The sequence below is a fragment of the Periplaneta americana genome, chromosome 4, assembly GCF_040183065.1.
Source record: "Periplaneta americana isolate PAMFEO1 chromosome 4, P.americana_PAMFEO1_priV1, whole genome shotgun sequence".
Lineage (NCBI taxonomy): Eukaryota > Metazoa > Arthropoda > Insecta > Blattodea > Blattidae > Periplaneta > Periplaneta americana.
This window is the reverse complement of record NC_091120.1, coordinates 125,708,808-125,728,734: the sequence shown is the minus strand read 5'-3', so window position 1 is coordinate 125,728,734 and position 19,927 is coordinate 125,708,808. Positions and strand designations below refer to the sequence as shown.

Below are 19,927 nucleotides of genomic sequence, written 5' to 3'. Positions count from 1 at the left end.
TTCGAAATAAAATGCTTAAATAATTTTGATGTCTCTCTTCCTTTTGTTATGCCTTTCAAGGGGCCAATTTTTTTTATCACCAATTTTAAATGTTTTGTTTAAAAATTGTTACAAAAATCATTATAAATTTTTAATATAATGAACTAGAAATCCTAACTTGCATTGCAGTATGTTATTTTTTTGTAGTGGCATTTTATCCAAATCTTTTAATCTATATATTCCTGTAAAATTAGTGTAGAGAATAATCCTCAGAAGCTTTATTATGGTTTGTTTTATAATGTATCTTAGCCGAATATGACAGAATTTTACTCGTATTTATGAGAATATTGTTTATACCTTTTTTTTAAGGAATGGAGATCATCATTTGTCATTATTTTAGCTTTGCAGTTTTCATTTGTTTTATTGTAGGTAGATTATATTTTTATGTAAGTTATGCATTAATAAATATGTAAAATATACACATTATAATAGTACGTATATTACGATACAAGGTTGGAAATTTTTTTACAAAACCGAGGAAAAATTCGAAAAACGAGCAGATCGAATTTTTCATTTTCCGAGATTTTGTAATGCACGTACCAAACGTGTATTGTACAACATTGTTTGCACGATAATATTTTTTAAATTGCAAATACAATGTAGCCCATTTTGCAGTGAAAATTTAGAATAATATTATTCCAAAGTTTTCGCAAAACCATACTGCAATGGAAACTAAGTAACAATAAATGCACTGTAATGGGTCTATTTCAATATAGTGTTATGTTATGAAGAAAGGTTTGCCTAGGAATAGGGTAACCAGATTCACATCGATAAAAAAGAGGACACAAAGCTTCAAAAAAGAGGACAGAAAATATGTACTTAGATTTAGGCTTAGGCCTATTTTATACTTCAAATTACGTGAATATCTGTTTCATTACAAAATATTTACAGTACAGATTTAGGTTTATATTATACTTAAAACTATGTTATATCTATTTTATTACAACATACAAATAGAAGTACAAAAAATACAAATACAAGTACAAAATACTTATGAAAACACTTAATAATAATCATTTTACAGTTAGTTACATAATATGAAAGTCAAGGGAACTATAATTATTAAAGAGAACCGAAAATATTTCTTTAGATTTACATTCGCATCTCTACCTCCCGATTTACTATCTACTTGTGAGCAACAATCATAACGTGGGGGAGGAGGAAAGAGAGTTTATTATGATCGTTGGCAAAGAGTATATTCCGTGTACGCTGCTGACACCTACAGACAAGTTACTTGAAAAAGGTGTCAAATCGTATAATTTCGAAATATCAGGGTACAAGCTACGAAAAGGAGGACATTTCTTGGTTTTTTAATATAATGCACCCGGACAAAGGCATAAAAAGGAGGACATGTCCGGATAAAAGAGGACGTCTGATCACCCTACCTGGGTACAAGTTTCTATGTGGGAATTCTAACTTTCGAGGGCCAACAACAATAGCTGTAAATACAACAAAAAACATATTCGTGCAAAAATGTTGTACAATACACGTTTGTGAAGTGCATTACAAAATCTCGGCAATTGAAAAACTCGCTCTGTTCGTTTTTCAAACTTCACCTCGATTTTGTAAAAAGCACTTCCCAACCATGTATCGTAATATACTATTCCTCTCGGCTGAACCATTATACTCTCCGGAATATTTTTTGATTGTTACATGTCTGCTGACGATCTTCAAGCTTCATGTCTAAATCTAAGCCTCTCTCCTAATCAATCATGGTCTCCTTTTCAGGTCCCTTGAACTTTGAAAGCTCTTTGTATCCCATTCCTCATACTTCATTTATTAATGTCAACTAGGGATGTTTGTATCTCAAGATATGTTGACCGTTAGAGACATGTAGCCGCAAAGTACGGAACTTGAGCCTACGAAACTAAACCAATGCTTTATATGCCGTGCCACCGTTTTTGGCATGTGAAATAAGTAATGGGAACCTGAAGTGCGAGTGTCTTACATTTGTTTATGGGCGATAAACCTGGCAGTTGTGATTAGCATATTGTTGATGTGACGTGTATTTAGGAGGAGGTACCGTTCTCAGCTGCAGTGACAACAGACAGTCACTGACTGGACACTGTACTTCAGGATACACCGCAGAAACGTTAGCGTAGGGAAACTAAAGTGCGAGGATTTACTTTTGCGCAGTCTGGACAGCAAGACTGACAATTGTGGTTGGCAGATTGCTGCCGTGACATGTATAGGAGGTAGTATCATTCTCAGCTACACTATCAACAGATGCTCGCAGACTGTGCATTGTACTCAAGGACACGCGCCAGGAACGCTGACGTCAGCAATACTTTCCTTCCGAAGGAGTCTCGTTCGGCCGGAATTAACTCGCACACCTTTGTCACATCCCATTACAAGCACGGTAGCCATTAGACCGCCGAGAACGACTGAGAATAAAAAAGTAGCATTAAAGCGTCCCCTCCGACTGTCCAGATGACAATGAATCGTACTGATTATGTTTGGCTCAAGACACTACCCAGGAAGTGCTGAAAGCCATCAGTCGTGCTTTGGGAACTCTGACATACAGTACATAGATAAAATACTGTGGAGAATAAAATTGTCAATGTTATGAAACTCTGTCAGTCCATTATCTAAACCATTCAAGAGAAGAATTTTAAAAGCAGAGGTTATGTCACCTACTATTCATAAATAGTTACTGTTTATCTAGAAGTATAGTCATATTTACATATCAGTTCAACCAACACTTTTACTTCTAATCTGTCCTACTTCGCCTCGATAGTCAAGTGCTGCTATGTTCGTTATAGATCCGAGGTTAAAAAAATTCCCTAAGAAAAGTGAAGTCGGATATCCATGGAAGAAAGGACTACAGATAAAGTTCATCGGCCTACAAATCTAATTGTCTTGTGGACATTATATTATGCAGTCTATGTGCCTGCAGAGTTCTCTGATGCGTTCCGTAACAATTTTGTATAATCTGATTCCATTTTGTGAGTTATATTCTTGTACACACACATACATATACAATTCCGGTTTAAAAATGAAAATGAAACATATTTTCGGTTGTTCAACATCACAGAATAATACAATGATAGGTCTAAACTTACAAATGAAAATGAAGTAAAGAAATATGTGTGTGTATATCCAATGCCTACTCACTTCACTTGCGTGATTCGGATTCCGCATCTATTGCGGGTAGGTGGCAGGACTGTGACCCATTTTTCTAGTTGTACACCACTTCGGCGGGCCACACTGTACATGATGTGTATCTTTGGAGAGTTATGTCTTGTACTGGAGTGAGTGTATGTGTGTAAGTGTTCGTGTAAGTGTAGTGTCTGGAATGAGTGATGATGAAGATGAAGGGAGAAGGGGAAACCCGGTGCCGGCACGTAGCCTACTCCTGTCGAATAGCACCAAGGGGGCCGCCAGGCTTAACGTACCCATTCGACGGACGAATCATTATCAACAGTGACATATGCCTTCTCTTCATATGCACTGCGGAGAGATTTGGGATTTAACCCAGGTATATTGGTGCACAATCTAGTGATTAGAAGTTGTGCACCGCCATCTCTCCTAGTCCCGAGGTAGAAATTTTACATGAAAATTTCTGACCCCGCGGGAATCGAACCCGGGCCGGCTAGTCTGGAGGCAGACACGCCACCACAGAGCTAACTCGGCGGATGAAGTAAAGAAATGGACATAATTAAATTGTTGGTCTAATCTAATATTAAAAAACAGTAAGATTTAAGTGTAATAAAACTTCTTAATAGATTTCCTCTATTTTTTCTGTCTTCCCAGGCATATTCTTTTAGCCTCCATCTCTCTCTCTCTCTCCCTCTCTCCCTCTTTCATAGTTCACGAAATAATATTATTTTCAGTCTACCAGTAATTCGGTCCAGTAGTGTACCATCCCAGAAAGTCGATCGACATATTTTCATTTTAGTTCCGTCGCGTCACTAACTTCTAAACTACAGAACATATTCCAATTAAGTGGACGGCGATCGACAGATGAAGGCTAGATGTATCCATAATAACCTAAAGTTAGAGCGAGTGACGTCATCTAGCGTTACGTGGAAGGGGAGAAGTTTAGGCATGAATTGGCTGGTCGCGCGGCAGCCGAGGCAGTGTAACTCGTTGCGAAGCCCTGGAACGTTCGTTGGTGTAATATTCAAATTTATTCTTACAACCGTTAGACTTATCAGTGTACAAATGAAGAGTTCAGAGCCATAGTGGGCCAAGCGCCATTTAATAAAAACGAAGAAAACAAGGGTTAAAATTAAGTGAACACCTCAGTTTAATGAAATTAATATATCATTTAGTTTTAATGTGCATACTTTATATTACTTGCTATATGTTTAATTAAAATATGGTATGCACTTAACTTTAACCCTTGTTTTCTCCGTTTTTTATATGTCGCTTGGCCCACTATGGCTCTGAATCCTTCAAATGTGATTGAATACACAGATGCTAGTTACACATATTGAAAGATAAATGATAAACGTTTTCGGTTCAAAAGAACCATCTTCAGATCAAATAAGTGAGCCTACAGAGTACATTATATAATGCAAACAACCAGTGAATTATGTATGAAGTAAAACGTAAAAAGAGATAACATAATAGATATCAATAGTGTATATAAACGCCTTTTGTTAAAATAGATTAGAAATAGAATAAAAACATAGAAACATTAACAAATTATGATAAAGGAAATGATCTGTATATGTGAAGTAGTACAATTACGTTTTTGGTAGGACGTAATGAACTAATAATAATAGGAACACATATTAGGGGAAGGAGCTGTGAGCAGAGCGAGGGCATCATATGGTAATGACATGAGATATAAATTTCGTAAAATTTACAAGTACCAATACAAATGTGTTTGCAGATAAAAGAAGTAGGATGTAGCAAGGTGACAGTATATACAAAATATCAGTTCCTGAGTATTATTACAAGATAATATTAAATTCAATTGATTGCCAGTTGATTACATGTTTTCATGCACCGAGGAAAGACGAAACATTCGCAACAGATTGTGCCTTGAAATCTGAAATTAAATATGTAAGATATAGGTGGGGGGGGGGGGTAAGTTAATGTTAAAACTTTTTTTAAGAACAAAATATGTGAATAGGAGGAGGCTGAGAAAACCTCGAAAGTAAAACGTCGTACTTACGAAACAGATGCGGAGAGTGTGTGTATCCAAAGTGTTTAGATAGACTGGCACGAACTGTTTGCCAACGTTACGTTTACAAAGCGTCTAGTTTACATCAAATTGGTAGGTAGGGGGTGGGGGAAGTGTGTTGGTATGGTTTTCAAATTCAACGTTCATTGGTGTCAAGCGTCCACACTGGTGACTCAAACTGCATAAACTATATTCTTTGCTCAGCAGTGCAAGTAAACGCATTGAAAAATGTCGAGGTGGTTGAAAACTAAATTTTGGGAATTATCAGCTACAATTTCGCTCGCAGAATGACACTGATCATTGCATGGAGAAAATGACTCCCATGCTGTATTAAGACTGTTCCTATCGGATAACAATATTCCTGTGGTGTAGGACTCTTAGAAAAGGAATTTTAACCTTGAAGACGGCCCTCGTTCTGAATGGTTCTAAGGAATAATGACTGAGAAAACATAAACTGTGAGGAAAATGTACTTCAGGAGAATAGGTGATTGGCATCGGCAGATAGAGGAGACTCTCACCACATTCCTGAACTAGATTTTCAGACGATCTTGTTTGATCGTGTTAATGTGAGGAAGATTTCTAGTTTATGGTGTTACATTCCCTTTCTGAAGAGCAAAAGACATCTCGTGGAATGGTGCCGGAAAATGTTGAAGAAATTTGAAAATGAGATGTCACGGAACATAAAGAGCATCGTCACAGGTGACGAGACTTTGTTCTTATGACGTTTCAGCCAAGACCGAAAACCGAATGTGGGTATTCAAAGATGAGAGTACACTACAGTGAATGAGGAAGTCCAGGTCAATGAAGGAGAGGATAGTTGCGATGTTCTATATGTCACGGGGCATCGTGGAGTGAATATATTGTACAACTCACGGTGACTGGCATATTGTACTGTACTGTGAGGTGTGCTTGCCTCAGCTCATCCAGAACCTCCGCCCAAATTCACAGCTCGACACTTGGCTATTACACTTCGATAACGCATGTACTCACGGAGCTAATCTGAAATCTCACATCAGAGTTTCTTCCAAAATCAAGATTGATTGTGCTTGATTGTCCTCCATAAATCCCTGATCTTGCCCCATGTGACTTTGGATTCTCCGCAGAGAAGGAGTTTCAGAGCGGAAAAGAACCTTCTGGAAGTATGGTATGAGAAGAGTGCAAAATAGCCGGAAGAGAAATGGCAGAGTTGGTTCAGTGATTGAAAGAAAAATCGTATTCAAAGTGAAAAGTATTTCTGTAATATTCATAGCTTACTGGATTATTTGGATTTTTTTCATGTACATATTGTGTAGCTTTTTGATATTAATATTTTCACTGCGATAAATTTTGCTAGATTTCTTCAATGAACAATGTGATTTAACACTTTTAAGTGAGCCCAGATATTTATTGACACAGGCCACAGTATCTTGAGATTTGGCATGTTTTCTATAATAGTGCTTCTCTCTGTATCAACCGGCCATGCGCCAGTAGTTAACAGGAACTATTTTTAATGTATTAACTGTTTGTATGATGATACAAAAAAATAAAAAAACCTTTAGGACGAACAGGGATTTCAAGTTTATCGTTCCTCATAATTCTAAACTTGTACCTGTAACTATGCTCTTTAAGATGTTCACTTTCTGTGTCTCCTTCATGTTTCCTCGGCCTTCTTCTTCCAATAGGGAGAACCAGCACTAAAGTGCTTAAATAATCGCTTAAAATATTTCAGAAGTTTGGTTCTTTCAGTCTTTATAACCTCGTCGAAACATTTCAGTATCATACTATCACATGGATTACCTTCTACGTCAGTCGTGTCAAACTCAATGCCACCATAAACCTACACAGAGCAACTCGGGACAGATGACGTAATACAAACGATAATTTAATCTACCTGATAGGCGACATCATTCAGTGTTCTGTGACCGATCACATTGCAGTGTGCGAATGTAAGACCAGGGAATGGAATGGAATTTAAGTGAGGGGGGCACGGATGGTTCAGCCCTGCGACCTTTTGAGATATATTGCGCTAACCCTCGATATGGAATGAGTTGCGTGCCATAGATCCCCTACGCGCACCAACCCAACCACATGACTCTCTAACAACCGGTCCCTACAGCCAACAGAAATCCATATACAATTCCTGCTACGGCGACTTCCCCCAAGGACCCCCAGTCGATCCGAGGCGAAACTACTCCCCCGAGAAGGTCCGCCTCGGGTGCTCGTTGCAGAAGCCATCCAACGTAGTTTAGCTACATTCCACGGAGGTCTCTGTAGAGTGATCTGAAAAACCAGAAACGGGATGATGAGGAAAGGATGATGGGGGAGGAAAGGAAATGGCGAAGATAAGTGGGGTTCCAATCGCCTGATAAAGTTACCTGATATTCATAGGAGTGAGGGGAAAACCCCGAAAAAACCTCACCCAGGCAACTCGTCCTGACCGGGAATCCAACCCAGAACCGCTGGGTTCGGAGTTAGACTCTCTAACCCCTCAGTCACAACGGTGGACAAGACCAGGGAAACTTCTATATTACTAATATAATATATACTAATAATTCAATAATACGACGGAGAGTAGAAGTTGATAAGTGGGGAATATTAGCTTATTCTATGATACAGTAGAAGTTTAATAATAATAATAATAATAATAATAATAATAATAATAATAATAATAATAATAACAACAAAAACAACAATCACAATAGTCATCCTTATCCTTCAAACTTTAGTATAAATTTAATGATCAATCTTATATTTCTTTAGGTCATCGAAATGCAGGTCCCGGTCATTAATATTACCCATATTACTGGTCGTCTTTTACATATTAATTATGATTCTATGTAGCATTATTTTAGTTTCCTTTTAGAATTATACAACACTAAATAGGCCTACATGTACTATCAGTAAATTCCATGAGCTTTAATCCTGTGCAACTACGGTAAATAGCATTTAACTTGATGGACAAATAATTGTAATATCTCACAGCGTGAATGAACTACTTAGGGCCTACATCATATTTATCCACTTAAGCATTTTACTCGGGTAACTCGTTCTTCTCCATCAAAGCCTTCATAGTCCGGCTGATGTTTCAACTCGTAATGTCGTTTTATATTGTACTTTTTTTTATAAAGAAGTACTGTTTGCATACTAAGCATTGTATATGATTTGCTACAAGCCTACATAAGAACAGATTCTCCCATTCTATAGTTTAAAATCTACGGAAAGTAGGGAATTCAGCGCGAATCATGTGTATGGATTTAACGCAGCAATTTCTTGGATTTGAAGTTATTACATCTCTGCGTCTCTAATTTTCTTACCTGCAGCTTCGATTTTCCTCATTTTTCGCACTTTCTTGCTTATTTCCACAATATACTCGTCTTCTTCTCCTTTCATTACTGATAGATTTTTAGAAGAAATTCATAACAGGCACTGTAACAGCTGTTTGGAACATAGAATGTTAATTCACTGCGCCCAACACTTGAAATTATTAAAAAAAATAAATAAATAAATTTAAATTATGGTTTATGTAACGACGCTCGCAACTGCAGAGGTTATATCAGCGTCACCAGTGTGCCGAAAGTTTGTCCTGCAGGAGTTCTTTTGCGTGCCAGTAAATCTACTGACATGAGCCTGTCGAATTTAAACACTTAAATGGCATCGACCTGGGCCGGGATCGAACCCGCAACTTCGAGCATAGAAGGTCAGCGCTATACTGACGACGCTACCGAGGCCGACTTGAAATTATATTTCCCTGTAATAATGCACATAGAAAGATCATGAAAGCATGAATTTCTTGGACGTAGGTTAATGTTTCCTTGATTTGGGAATGCTGAAAATGTATTACAATCGATACACTATCAGATGGCATATCTCTCTTTTTTTTAATGTGACTTAGAATGTTCTTTGTCTGTGGTCTGCAGTTGTTCAGTTGCTAACGCATTATTGGTAGACATATTATATTACCGCTTCTTGTGTATGGAGCGACATCTGAGAAGGCCTAATCAATAAACAAGCTCTTATATCTCTTCGAAAGAAAGCGTCCTCTTTGACACCGGGTGGGTATTAATTTGACGCGGATACTATGCAGTAAAAGTAATTTGTAAGTCCAAGTATGTAATAATAAAACAAAAATATTCTGGACTCTGAGAAACAAAATCAGTATTTCATTGAATACCTCCGAGCTTTGATACAGCAGAACATTTGTTTGACATTGAATCCACAAGATTTTGCAATCGCTCGAGTGGAAGTTGTGACCATTCTCCCAATAAGGCAGCAAAGAATTGATCTTTATTTCTTTATTTGAGTAACTTCTTCTTGGAGATGTTCAATAGGATTAAGATCCGGACTCCGGCCAATCCAAAAGTTTTTTTTTTCTGCAAAGAATTTATCTAAATGGCCAGAAGTGTGTTTTGGATCATTGTCATGCTGAAAAATCCAATTACATCATATACTATATTATTCCTCCCATGAGTAACCATATTCTTTTCTAAAATGTCACTATACAACAATCCATATTCCCTTCTATTTGGACTAGAGAACGAACTCCACTTCTAGAAAAACATCCCCACACGATGATGCTACAACCACCGTGCTTAATGTTCGGTACCTGGTATTTTTTGTTTTCTCTTTGGTTTTTTTGGTCGATGTACATACTGCACAACATCAGAAGAAAATAAATTAAATTTACTCTCATCACTCCATAACACCTTATACCAGTCTGTAGTGTCCCATGTTTGATACATTTTTGCAAACTCTAACCTGGCCTTCCTGCTTTTTGGATTTATGAGTGGTTTCCTTGATAGTCGCCTACCATTTAAATCATCAGCTACTAGGTGACGTTTCACAGTAGAGACATGTAGGTTCAGTCCATGGTGCTGCTCTACATCATCCCTAATTTGTCGAGCCGATTTTTTTGGATCAGCAACCGACTGCTTACAAATCATTCTGTCCTCCCTCACTGTTGTTATTCTAGGACGATCAGACCTTGGCTTATTGTCCACTGACCCTTCTTGTTTTGCCGTCGACTCCACACACTTATGAGTTGTGATATACCAAAATCATTAGCAACGCAACGCTAGACTGCGATTTTCCCTTCTTCAAATCGTTTAAAACCGTTTGTCTCACATCCACAGAGTATTTCTTTTGTTTTGGCATGCTTGCATTGGTCTGTACAAATAAACAAGCACTGTCTAAATACTTAAACACCAATATTTAATGTAGACCATGCCACCAAATCAAACCACAAAATACTTATCAACTAATGGAATATACATTTATATTGCTACTAGTGGCTTGTGCAGCAAATGCTGCTAACTAACTTCATTAGACGCTCAAATAAATATTTTTCAGATTTATTTTCAATGAAGAATACCAGACCTTTTGAAAGTTATTTGCTTGCATAATAATGGAACATACTCCCTCTGAATGTTTTTTTATGCCAAATACTTTTTTTAAACCTATCCACCTTCAGTTTTTGAGTTTCAACGCGAAAACGCAAGTAACAATGTCAGGACGATCAGTGGGTTTTTCATGTGAGAGTAAAGCAATAGCTATTTCAGGTTATTGTGAATTGTAGGTGAAAGTTAAAAAAGTTAGGTTTGCTAAGCTTTCGAACAATAGACATAGCATCATTGTATAGCTGCTGCATGTAGAGCTTGAAATGTAGAGGATAAAATCATTTTATCCTGCTAAAAGATCTTGCTGAAATGATGAGGAGACTACACAATTTTGTAGGTCTCTTACTTTATCAGTAAGTAATACCGTCTTTTCTTAGGAACTGTAATTTTTGCGCTCTCTCGAGCCAATACTGAAGAGAATGGCGCATATAAGTATCTACACTACACCGCTATTAAATATATGAGAAAGATCCAACCTCACTTGATTAATAACTATAAAAATATTAGATTTTTAATAATATTATCTTACGCAAGTTTTGTGTAGGCCTATACAGTATATATCATAGCATTAATTATAATATAATTTCATTTCTAATGGTAATAATGTCATCAAACCACCTCAAGTTTTGTAGATTTGAATATCCAATACACAGCTTTACTCAGAAAATTACACACTGCAGAATCAGACCTGTAAATTATTTTCAGTAAGTCTTGAAGTTTTTAGTAACCAATTCAATTTGAACTCTAAATATGTCAGCAATCCTGCAGGTCATGGCCTTCGTGTAATAGCGTATTGTTTATTGTAGTGTGTTTTGTTTTTTTTTCTTCTGAAATGCAATTAGTTCTCAAAACTGACGAAAGATGGATTTTGGAAAATAGGAAAATTATGTAGGAAAACTAACGCTTCACTGAAAGTTACTATTTTTCTGAAAATCCTTGGTTACCAAGCTTCAAAATGACGGGACATTCATTAAAATCCGTTTAGCCGTTTTCCCGTAATTTCCATTACCAGTTCAAATTTTATATATATATATATATATATATATATATATATATAGATTCTATGAACTTGCGTGTTTCCTAGATACGTAACCACAGCAACGTGACGCTACTCATAGAATGACTCAGCTGTGTGCTTTGCGTTGTTGTAACTGCATGCAAACAGTACTGACAACATAAAACCTTAACTACAAAATAGGCTACTTTTGAGTGCTACTGTATCTATATGTATGTTTTTTTTTGCGATAAATTGTATTTTACACTGACAATATACAGTATATGACACAATTATAGTTATTAATTTTGATATAAGCTATTTGTCTTACAGCTTAGTCACTTTTTTCATCGTTACAGGGGAATATTTTAATTTTTATATTTACATGTCACTTCAGAATAATAATTTCAAGTACCATAGATATAAGGAGAGAGAGAGAGAGAGAGAGAGAGAGAGAGAGAGAGAGAGAGAGAGAGAGAGACGGATTGATGTAGTGATTGTAAGCAGTGCCACCAATTTTTAAGTTTGTTCTTCACCTTGAAATCCAGTATAGGCCCTACGGACTGGCATTGATATTAATAACTCTGTTATCGCATTCCAAACGTCACTCGTTCGTAATTTTTTTTATATGTCTGGTTTTAGTTTATATTTACGAATATGCCCGGATCATTCAGAACATTCTGTGTTGAAATCGCATTCAGTTGTGTGTGTGTCACGACTTGTGTTGGTTAATTGTGAAATGTGATTTCTACAACCATAGGCTACGTCCTATTGTTACAAAGTCATAGCCGGGAAATTTAATATTTAATGCAGTGTCGAAAACTATCTGGAACAAACCACAAGCTTACGATCTATTTTATCTATTAGTCTCCCTTCAGGGGAGGGCACGGACTAGGACTGTCCTCGCACCAGGCCGCTCGGGGGGGGGGGGAGGGGAGCGGTGGTAAATTGCACTGGAATTCAAACTTCCTGTATGTAAATTGCACTGATTTTGCATGTGGTAAATTGCACTGGATGTTGTAATTGCACTTCTCATTTTATTAAGTCTTGGCCAATATTTTGCCCGGTCTGTACAATCTCAACAATCGATACATCGCCTTGCTTGAATTTGAAAGGGTTTGTTTTCATGAACTAACTCCTTCATGACGTGGACTTTTGCTGCGTATTGAAACTGATGTTTATTTTTTTTTAACAGACTCCAGTCACTTTAGTTATGCGTACTCTATAACGGTCGGAATGTCTGTTGCTACTCTTGCTGCGTATTGAATTTTTTTGGGGGCGGGGGGGGGGGGGACAGACTCCAATCTAGTTATGTGTACTCTAACGGTCGAAATGCCTGTTGCTATTCTAGCTACTAGTGAGTGAGGAACAGAGTTAGTCATTACTGACGATTTTAAATTTACAAAGATAGTGAAATTAAATCTGGTGAAGTGAAGTGGATATGTTCAGTAGTGGCAAAAAAAAAAAAAAACCGGACCGACCCTTGTAGCTGATTTCAGAGCCTTGTTCACTCCAGAGCACGATAGACTGGTAACTAAGACTTTCGTGGTTCGAATCCTGCCTGGGAAGAAAACTTTTTTTTTTGTTCCTTATTCAAATCTATTCCCAATACTTTTCGATTGCTGGTAAAATTCATGTTCTGGGAATAATAAGTTAATTAAGTAGTAAAATATCGCTGCAATCGAAAAGTATTGGGAATAAATTTGAAGAAGGAACAAAAAAAAAAGTCCTTCAAAGACAGGATTCGAACCACGAAAGTCTTAGTTACCAGTCTATCGTGCTCTGGAGTGAACAAGGCTCTGAAATGAGCTACAAGGGTCGGTACTTTTTTTTTGCCACTACTGTACACTTCGAAAGTATAATGTGAAAATATATACGGTTCTGATTACCAGGAAGGAAAAATTGATCGATTCAGATTCATAAAAAGTACATGTTATAGCGTTGCCAAAGTACAGTACAGTATTAGTGTTGAACAAGTGTTTGATAATCGACAGGCATGAAGTACAGTAGGCCTATTAGTGTTGAAGAAGTGTTTCATAATCAGCATGCATAATCAACTGAAGTACAGTCTATGCAAGAAATATCAGCTCATAGCTTCAGTGCAATTTGTATCTTTACTCCACGATCACCTAGTGCAGTTTACATGGTAAGTGATTAACCGTTCGGCTTCTTTGCAGTGCAGTTTATTATTTTCCAGTGCAATTTACAATCATCCCGGACGGGATCATTGTACTACCCGGGATTGAATGATGTGCATGCCCTAAGGTCCCCCGCGCTACAGATCCCCCTGGCCTCACCGCGGTCCCTCATCCCTGGTCTCACGAGTGAAGAGCCCACGGTGTACAGCACTACCACCAGCAACGAATGACTACGGGATGAAAGTTCAGTGGCGCCCGCAGCCCACTCTACATCGGACAAGCTATATAATAGGAAAGAAACGGAGATGATGATGAAAGAGGAGAAATGTAATTATGATGGCGAAATGAATCCGAGGTCCAACGCCGAAAGTTCAAAAGAAATTCTGCTTCATTTAGTTGAGGGAAAACGTCGGGGGAGGGGGAAACCTCAATCAGGTAAATTGTCCCAACCAGAATTTGAACCCGGGCCCACTCGTTTCACCGCCAGACGTGCTAATCGTTGCTCCACATCGGTAGATATAATCTTACTTTTCTCCTTTATTCGTATTCATGCCGTCATAAAGGAAGACTCAAAAATAAAAGAAACGTTTTCTCTAACATTTTGTAGAGACAATTTCATGCGTCAAAAACTTTGGCGCTAGCTTTTATAGGGAGTGCGTCCTTAAATATAATAAGCAGTGTTGAGATTATATGCACTAAACACCCCAAAATGTGCATCCAAATATGCACTTAAAATTCCTAAATATGCACTTATATATGCACTAAAATCTGAAGAGCCGGCAAACTTGCCATAGTATGGGATCACAGGAGAAACTAAACACTAACGGGAAATATCCAAATTACTGTAATTAAAAAAAGTCGCTTTCATTTCTTAGTTATTGCCTTATTGGCTATTTCTAATTAATTTGATACAAGACAATTCGTTTCTTTTCATGACATGAAACTTTGTGACAATAATTTTCTCCATGTTCTCAGGATTCAACTTGTTTATGTCTGTAAAAATAAACTTGTGTCCAGAAAAAGTTATTTCTACATCACATGAAGTGAGGGGACAAAACTTATAATCTGTTAACATGATAGGATTAACGTACACATTAATCGTAGCTTATTCTCGAAGCACTTTGCTAATTTCCCTCGTCTTCTTCAGACCATCGTCTTTTACTTTAGTCGATGATGCGTTTTCTTTGACAACATTTATTCAGAACTCCTTGATTTGACTTGTGGAATACGTACAAACTACTGAAATTTAGCGGAAAGCACTGTTTTAACCCTTTCTGACCTGAATTTGTTTTTGTGGGTGAAAAAATTGCACCTATCTTGTATTTTGACCCAAGGAAAGAGGAATACTGGATATTTTCTAAAAAAAAAAAAAATATTTCAGATTAGGTTTTGTACTATATATTATGTTGCTAGAGATTCCAAATGGACTCATTCGAACGGAAAGGGTTAAATTTACAAGAACCACTCATCTGTTACATACGACGCGATTTCCAACGCCACAGAAGAAATGATGCAGTTGATCTTATTATCAAGAAAGGTCCTCTTCAACATAATTCGGTATTTGTTTACTTTAAAGACACCAAATTACTTATCCCCTCATCTAATCCACTCTAACCTTGTCACATTCCTCGGCCAATCCATAAAACTGGAAAACAGTTTTCGCTACATAAATAAAATAAAATGAAAATATGCATGGAATATGCTCTTAATGTTGAAATATGCACAAACGTCCAAAATGTTCATTTCTAAATGTCATTAAAATTTGCACACGCTAGATACATGTTATTAGTAATCAGCAGGGAACGGATTTATATGGACTAAAAATATATGAAATATGTAAATATATATGTAGTTATTTTTACCAAAATATGGAATTAAATATGGATTTTTACCAAAATATGGAATTAAATATGGACTTAAAATTATAAAAAAAATGACTATGTACGTTAAATATTGGTACATTTTAATCAAACTAAACAAAAAATATAATGGACGTACCTTATCTTCCAATGTAGTTTCAACAAAACACAATTTTTATTGTCTGTTACCATAACAATAGGTTACAAACATTTCTTTCAAGTGCTGAAAAGTGAATCTTCTTCTATTGTCTCTGAGGATAGATTTATACTGACTAAAAGAGCGTTCGACGTCACAAGAAGTAACTGGTACATAATTCAATTTCACAATGTCTGCTGGGGATAAGTCCAAGTTAATCTTCACTGTTGATTCACCACTCATCACAGCAACAACCTTTTGTAGTTCTTCATATCCAGGGTTTTTTGAAAGTACAGTGTCCACCTTAGCTCTTACTGCATCTGCAACTTTACCTCTACCACGATTCAGTTGTTCCACAGTACTATTTATAATTTCAAAACTTTCAGATAGTGAAAGGTGCCTATTTTGGAGACTTTTGAGCGTTTTTATGATGCATGAAAATGTATGCTGAATGTGAGCTAAGTCATTCTTCACACTTATGTCACAGGTAACTGTTTTCGCAGTATCAATTGAGACTGCATCTTCAGAGTCCAATGCAAGGAGAACATTGTTAATAGAGTCTATATGTTCGGCATAATATTCAACTGCTTCTAGCCATGTACCCCATCTAGTTAAAATTGGCTTTGGTGGCAATGGAATTTCAGGGTACATTTCTTTCAACACGTTAACTCTACTGGGAGCTTTGAGAAATACTTTTTTCACTGATGAAATCAACAAATCTACTTTAGGGAAATTGTCTCTGACCACTTCTGCCACACGATGAAATGCATGCGCCACACAAGTAAAATGAGTCAATTTAGGATATACAACAGATAATGCTTGTCCAGCTTTGACCATATAAGGGGCAGCATCGCTAATAAAGAATAACACATTATCGTACATAATACCCTTTGGCCACAGGATACCCATAGCTTCGTTGAACAGTTTAACTATAGTTTTGTTATTGCACTTTTCTAGAACATCACAATGTAAAAGAATTCGTTCAGAATATTGTTCACTTAACAAACCGATAACTACATTACCAACAAGTCTACCTTCTTTGTCGGGAGTCTCATCAATGGAAACCCAAATTGAACTATCTTTAATTTCATCTCTTATCTTCTGTATTGTCTCATCGTAGATGGATGGAGCATACGTCTTCCTAAGTGTTGACTCATCCGGGATTGTATGTTGAGTATATTTTTCAAGGAATTCCCTGAAGACCTTATTCTTTAGTTTGTAGAGAGGAATATCAGCAGAGATGAGAGAACGGCACAGGTCGATGTTAAACTCAGATCTTACATTCGATGTTGTTGGTTGTGTTAAAAACAATTGTCTCTGCTTGGAATTTAGTTGTTTGTTGGCCTGATGTTTACTAGTTGTAATGTGTTGTTGCACCAGGAACTTTTGTGTAGATGATACTGCACACTGACACAAATTACAAAATAATATTTTATTGTCAGTTGATAAACCATCTTCTTTAAATTCTGAAATGTAACTTGTTAGTTTTGATTTTAAATTGACTGAATGACGTACTTTTGGCATATTTACCGTCTTTATAGTATGATTTACAAAACTGAACCTATGTGTACTCTGACTGGCATTTAACTGTTGAGCTGCACAACTGAAGTCTGTTAAAAATTTTAAATTAAATTAATACAGTTTTGTAACTTACTTTCCCATTGTTGATAGGACTGCTAATTTTCAAATAACTCTGATGTTAAAGGGATTACTGAACATGTGTTTAAATCTCTATTGTTGAAATGTATTTTTAAAAGTTAATGGAATTTTGTTTTGTTTTATTGTTAAACCTAATATAATATGGACTGTTTTATATGAAATATGGAAAATATATGGAAATTAACGAAAATATGTACTAAACTCTAAAATATGGAAAAATATGGAAAATAAAAGTAGGATTTTTCAACCCTACACATTGTGAAACATAAAGATAATGCAAAATATAAATTATATTAGCTTTATAAGTAAATATGTATTTACATATAAATCCTTTCCCTGGTAATCAGTGTACCAAGTTTCAAATAAATATGACGACTAAAAGAAGAGTTAAGTCTATTCATTTTGTCCGGGTTTTAAGCAATTCGGACCACTGCGCGACATCGTCATTCAAACTCGGGTTTACAACAGGATACTCACAATAAGTTATTCTATTCTAAATATCGTGAGGTTTATAGCGTATGATAGCTAGAACCGTTACCTCCATGACAGAAGACATATGTTGAGTATGGATGACTTTAATTTAAAGTATTTATCGCAAAATATTACAGTTGTGAGTAGTTTTATAAATTCATTACATTCTTAACCTAGCTAGCAAGTGAAAAGACGTAGAAATATTTCTTGTCTCAAGAAAGCTCTTTTGAATAACTGTATACTATAAAAATGATAAACACAAAACTGGATGACGCATAACCCAAGTTCCAATATAATTATTTCCGTCTCTATTTGTCTCAACATTATGGTATTTCTTGGCGATACGAAGAAATGTTCTTCAATCCGAACCAACAAGGCCTACTTACTTATTGCATTTTGAGAAAAACTGATATTCATTCACATTATTTTCTGTGAGCAGGAGTTCATTGAAGGAGTCCTTCGATGCAACAAGTAGTTGCTGCTGGCGGGAAGCATTGGCTGTGATGACGGTTAAGGGGCAAGGGAGGGAGCGGTCGTTGCCGTGAGATCTCTCAGAGTCAGTCAGTGAGCTTGCGCGTAGCGGGAAAGACGGGTTCCCTGCGCTCTGTCGAGTTAGCGGAGACCTGTCGAGTAGCTCCGCGTTAGTGGCGCGGGCATTCGGTTCCAGGTGCGACCACGAACGAGTTTATACGGCACTGTGAGGTCACAAAGCGTTCAAAATTGGCCTAATACAAAACATTGAGTATAATACTTTGCAACAAATCTGTACCCTAACCTGTTAAAACTAGCATATGTGTTCTTGGAAGACGTGTCTTACAGTACTAGTGACGTCATATACCTATTCATCCTGTGTTATGTGGGAGACTTTTGAGTTTTCGATGAGTAACAGACAGTGATGTAATCAAAATATTTTGAGCAGTAGGTCATCGTCTCTGTGTTCGGTGTTCGAAAAACAGTTGAAGCGTAAGGAACTATAATCCTTGCCGAAGCAGTGGTTATGAGTAATAAACAGTGTGAGCAGACGAAAGATATATTCGTGATCAACTGGCAAGTAGGACAAATGTTTGAAATAGTGTAAACTTTTTATTAGTGTTTTTCATCATCTTTCGCTATAAAATCACAGCGATTAGTGTTTTTTTTCTTCACGTAGCTAACCACATCATTGAGAGTGGCATGGTATTTTGTTATGTTTTGAGTTTCTGTTTCGTTGCGTGTTTATTACAAAGTGTTTTATTATAAGCTTCAATCAGTTTTCGTTTATAATCAGCCTTTTTTTTTTTCTTTTTATGACCCAGTCGCAATGCTTAAGCACATTCGTTTGATTTTTGGGCATACCTCATTTTGTTTGAATTCTTGATATATGAGTATTCAGTTTTCGTTACATTGAATTTAAATTGCATGGTGTTCATTATGTTAGAAGCTACTAACTATATACAGTTTTGAATAATTAACACTACTTCCAAATGGAATTTATCTTTCATGTGAAACCTTTAACCTAAATTGGAATGTGTTTTCTGATAGTTCACTGTCCACCTATCTTCTGGTGTAAATATGCTTCCTGTGTAGAGCTTCCGAAACAGGAATTGTGTGCAAGTTATATGTGTATAAAAATCACTGTTTGTGTGAAATTGACTTACTAAACTCTGCAGAAAAGGAGAATTTATCTACAAATCTGAGTTCATTGCATTTGAAACTGAAGCAGCGAGTGAAGATAAGAATTCCAGTTTCGCGGAAACCTGCCATGAAGCTGCAGCTCATTGTGGTGGAAACAGGTGAAAGATGGAGGCGTGCTCTTCTCAGGTGAGAGGAGACATTATGATGTGGCATTTGTCAGTGGCGGCTCGGAGGCTCTCTGCATTCCCTGAAATAACATTAAACTTTCATTTCTTTGTGCACTACATACATTTAAGTGAATTGCAGAAGACTGGGCTCATTAATTTGGGTATTTGAGGGGAAAGGAGAGAATGGAATAGAAGTAGAATAAATCTAGGGACGGAGTACTTTACTCGTAGTGGTGGGCCCATTATACATATCTCTGTAACATTAAAATAATAGTTTTTGTAAAGGGCTTACTTAAAATCCCTTATGTTGTTATTCTGTAGGCCTACCGTCTGTTTTATAATTA

The 19,927-nt window shown here is 36.7% G+C and overlaps 1 protein-coding gene across 6 annotated transcripts in view; it reads left to right on the top strand.

Moving 5' to 3' along the window:
- LOC138698185 (phosphatidylcholine:ceramide cholinephosphotransferase 2-like) overlaps positions 1-19,927 on the top strand; it is a 582,479-nt gene that overhangs the window by 113,651 nt on the left and 448,901 nt on the right. The window contains exon 1 of one of the 6 annotated variants that reach the window (XM_069823937.1): positions 18,350-18,849. The exons of 3 other annotated variants lie outside the window; for them this stretch is intronic. In XM_069823937.1, coding sequence (XP_069680038.1) covers positions 18,800-18,849 — 50 coding nt within the window. In that variant the 5' untranslated portion in view covers positions 18,350-18,799. Of the gene's footprint in view, positions 1-18,349; positions 19,603-19,927 lie in introns of those variants that run through there. 2 more of the 6 variants (XM_069823941.1, XM_069823936.1) reach the window with 2 other exon arrangements.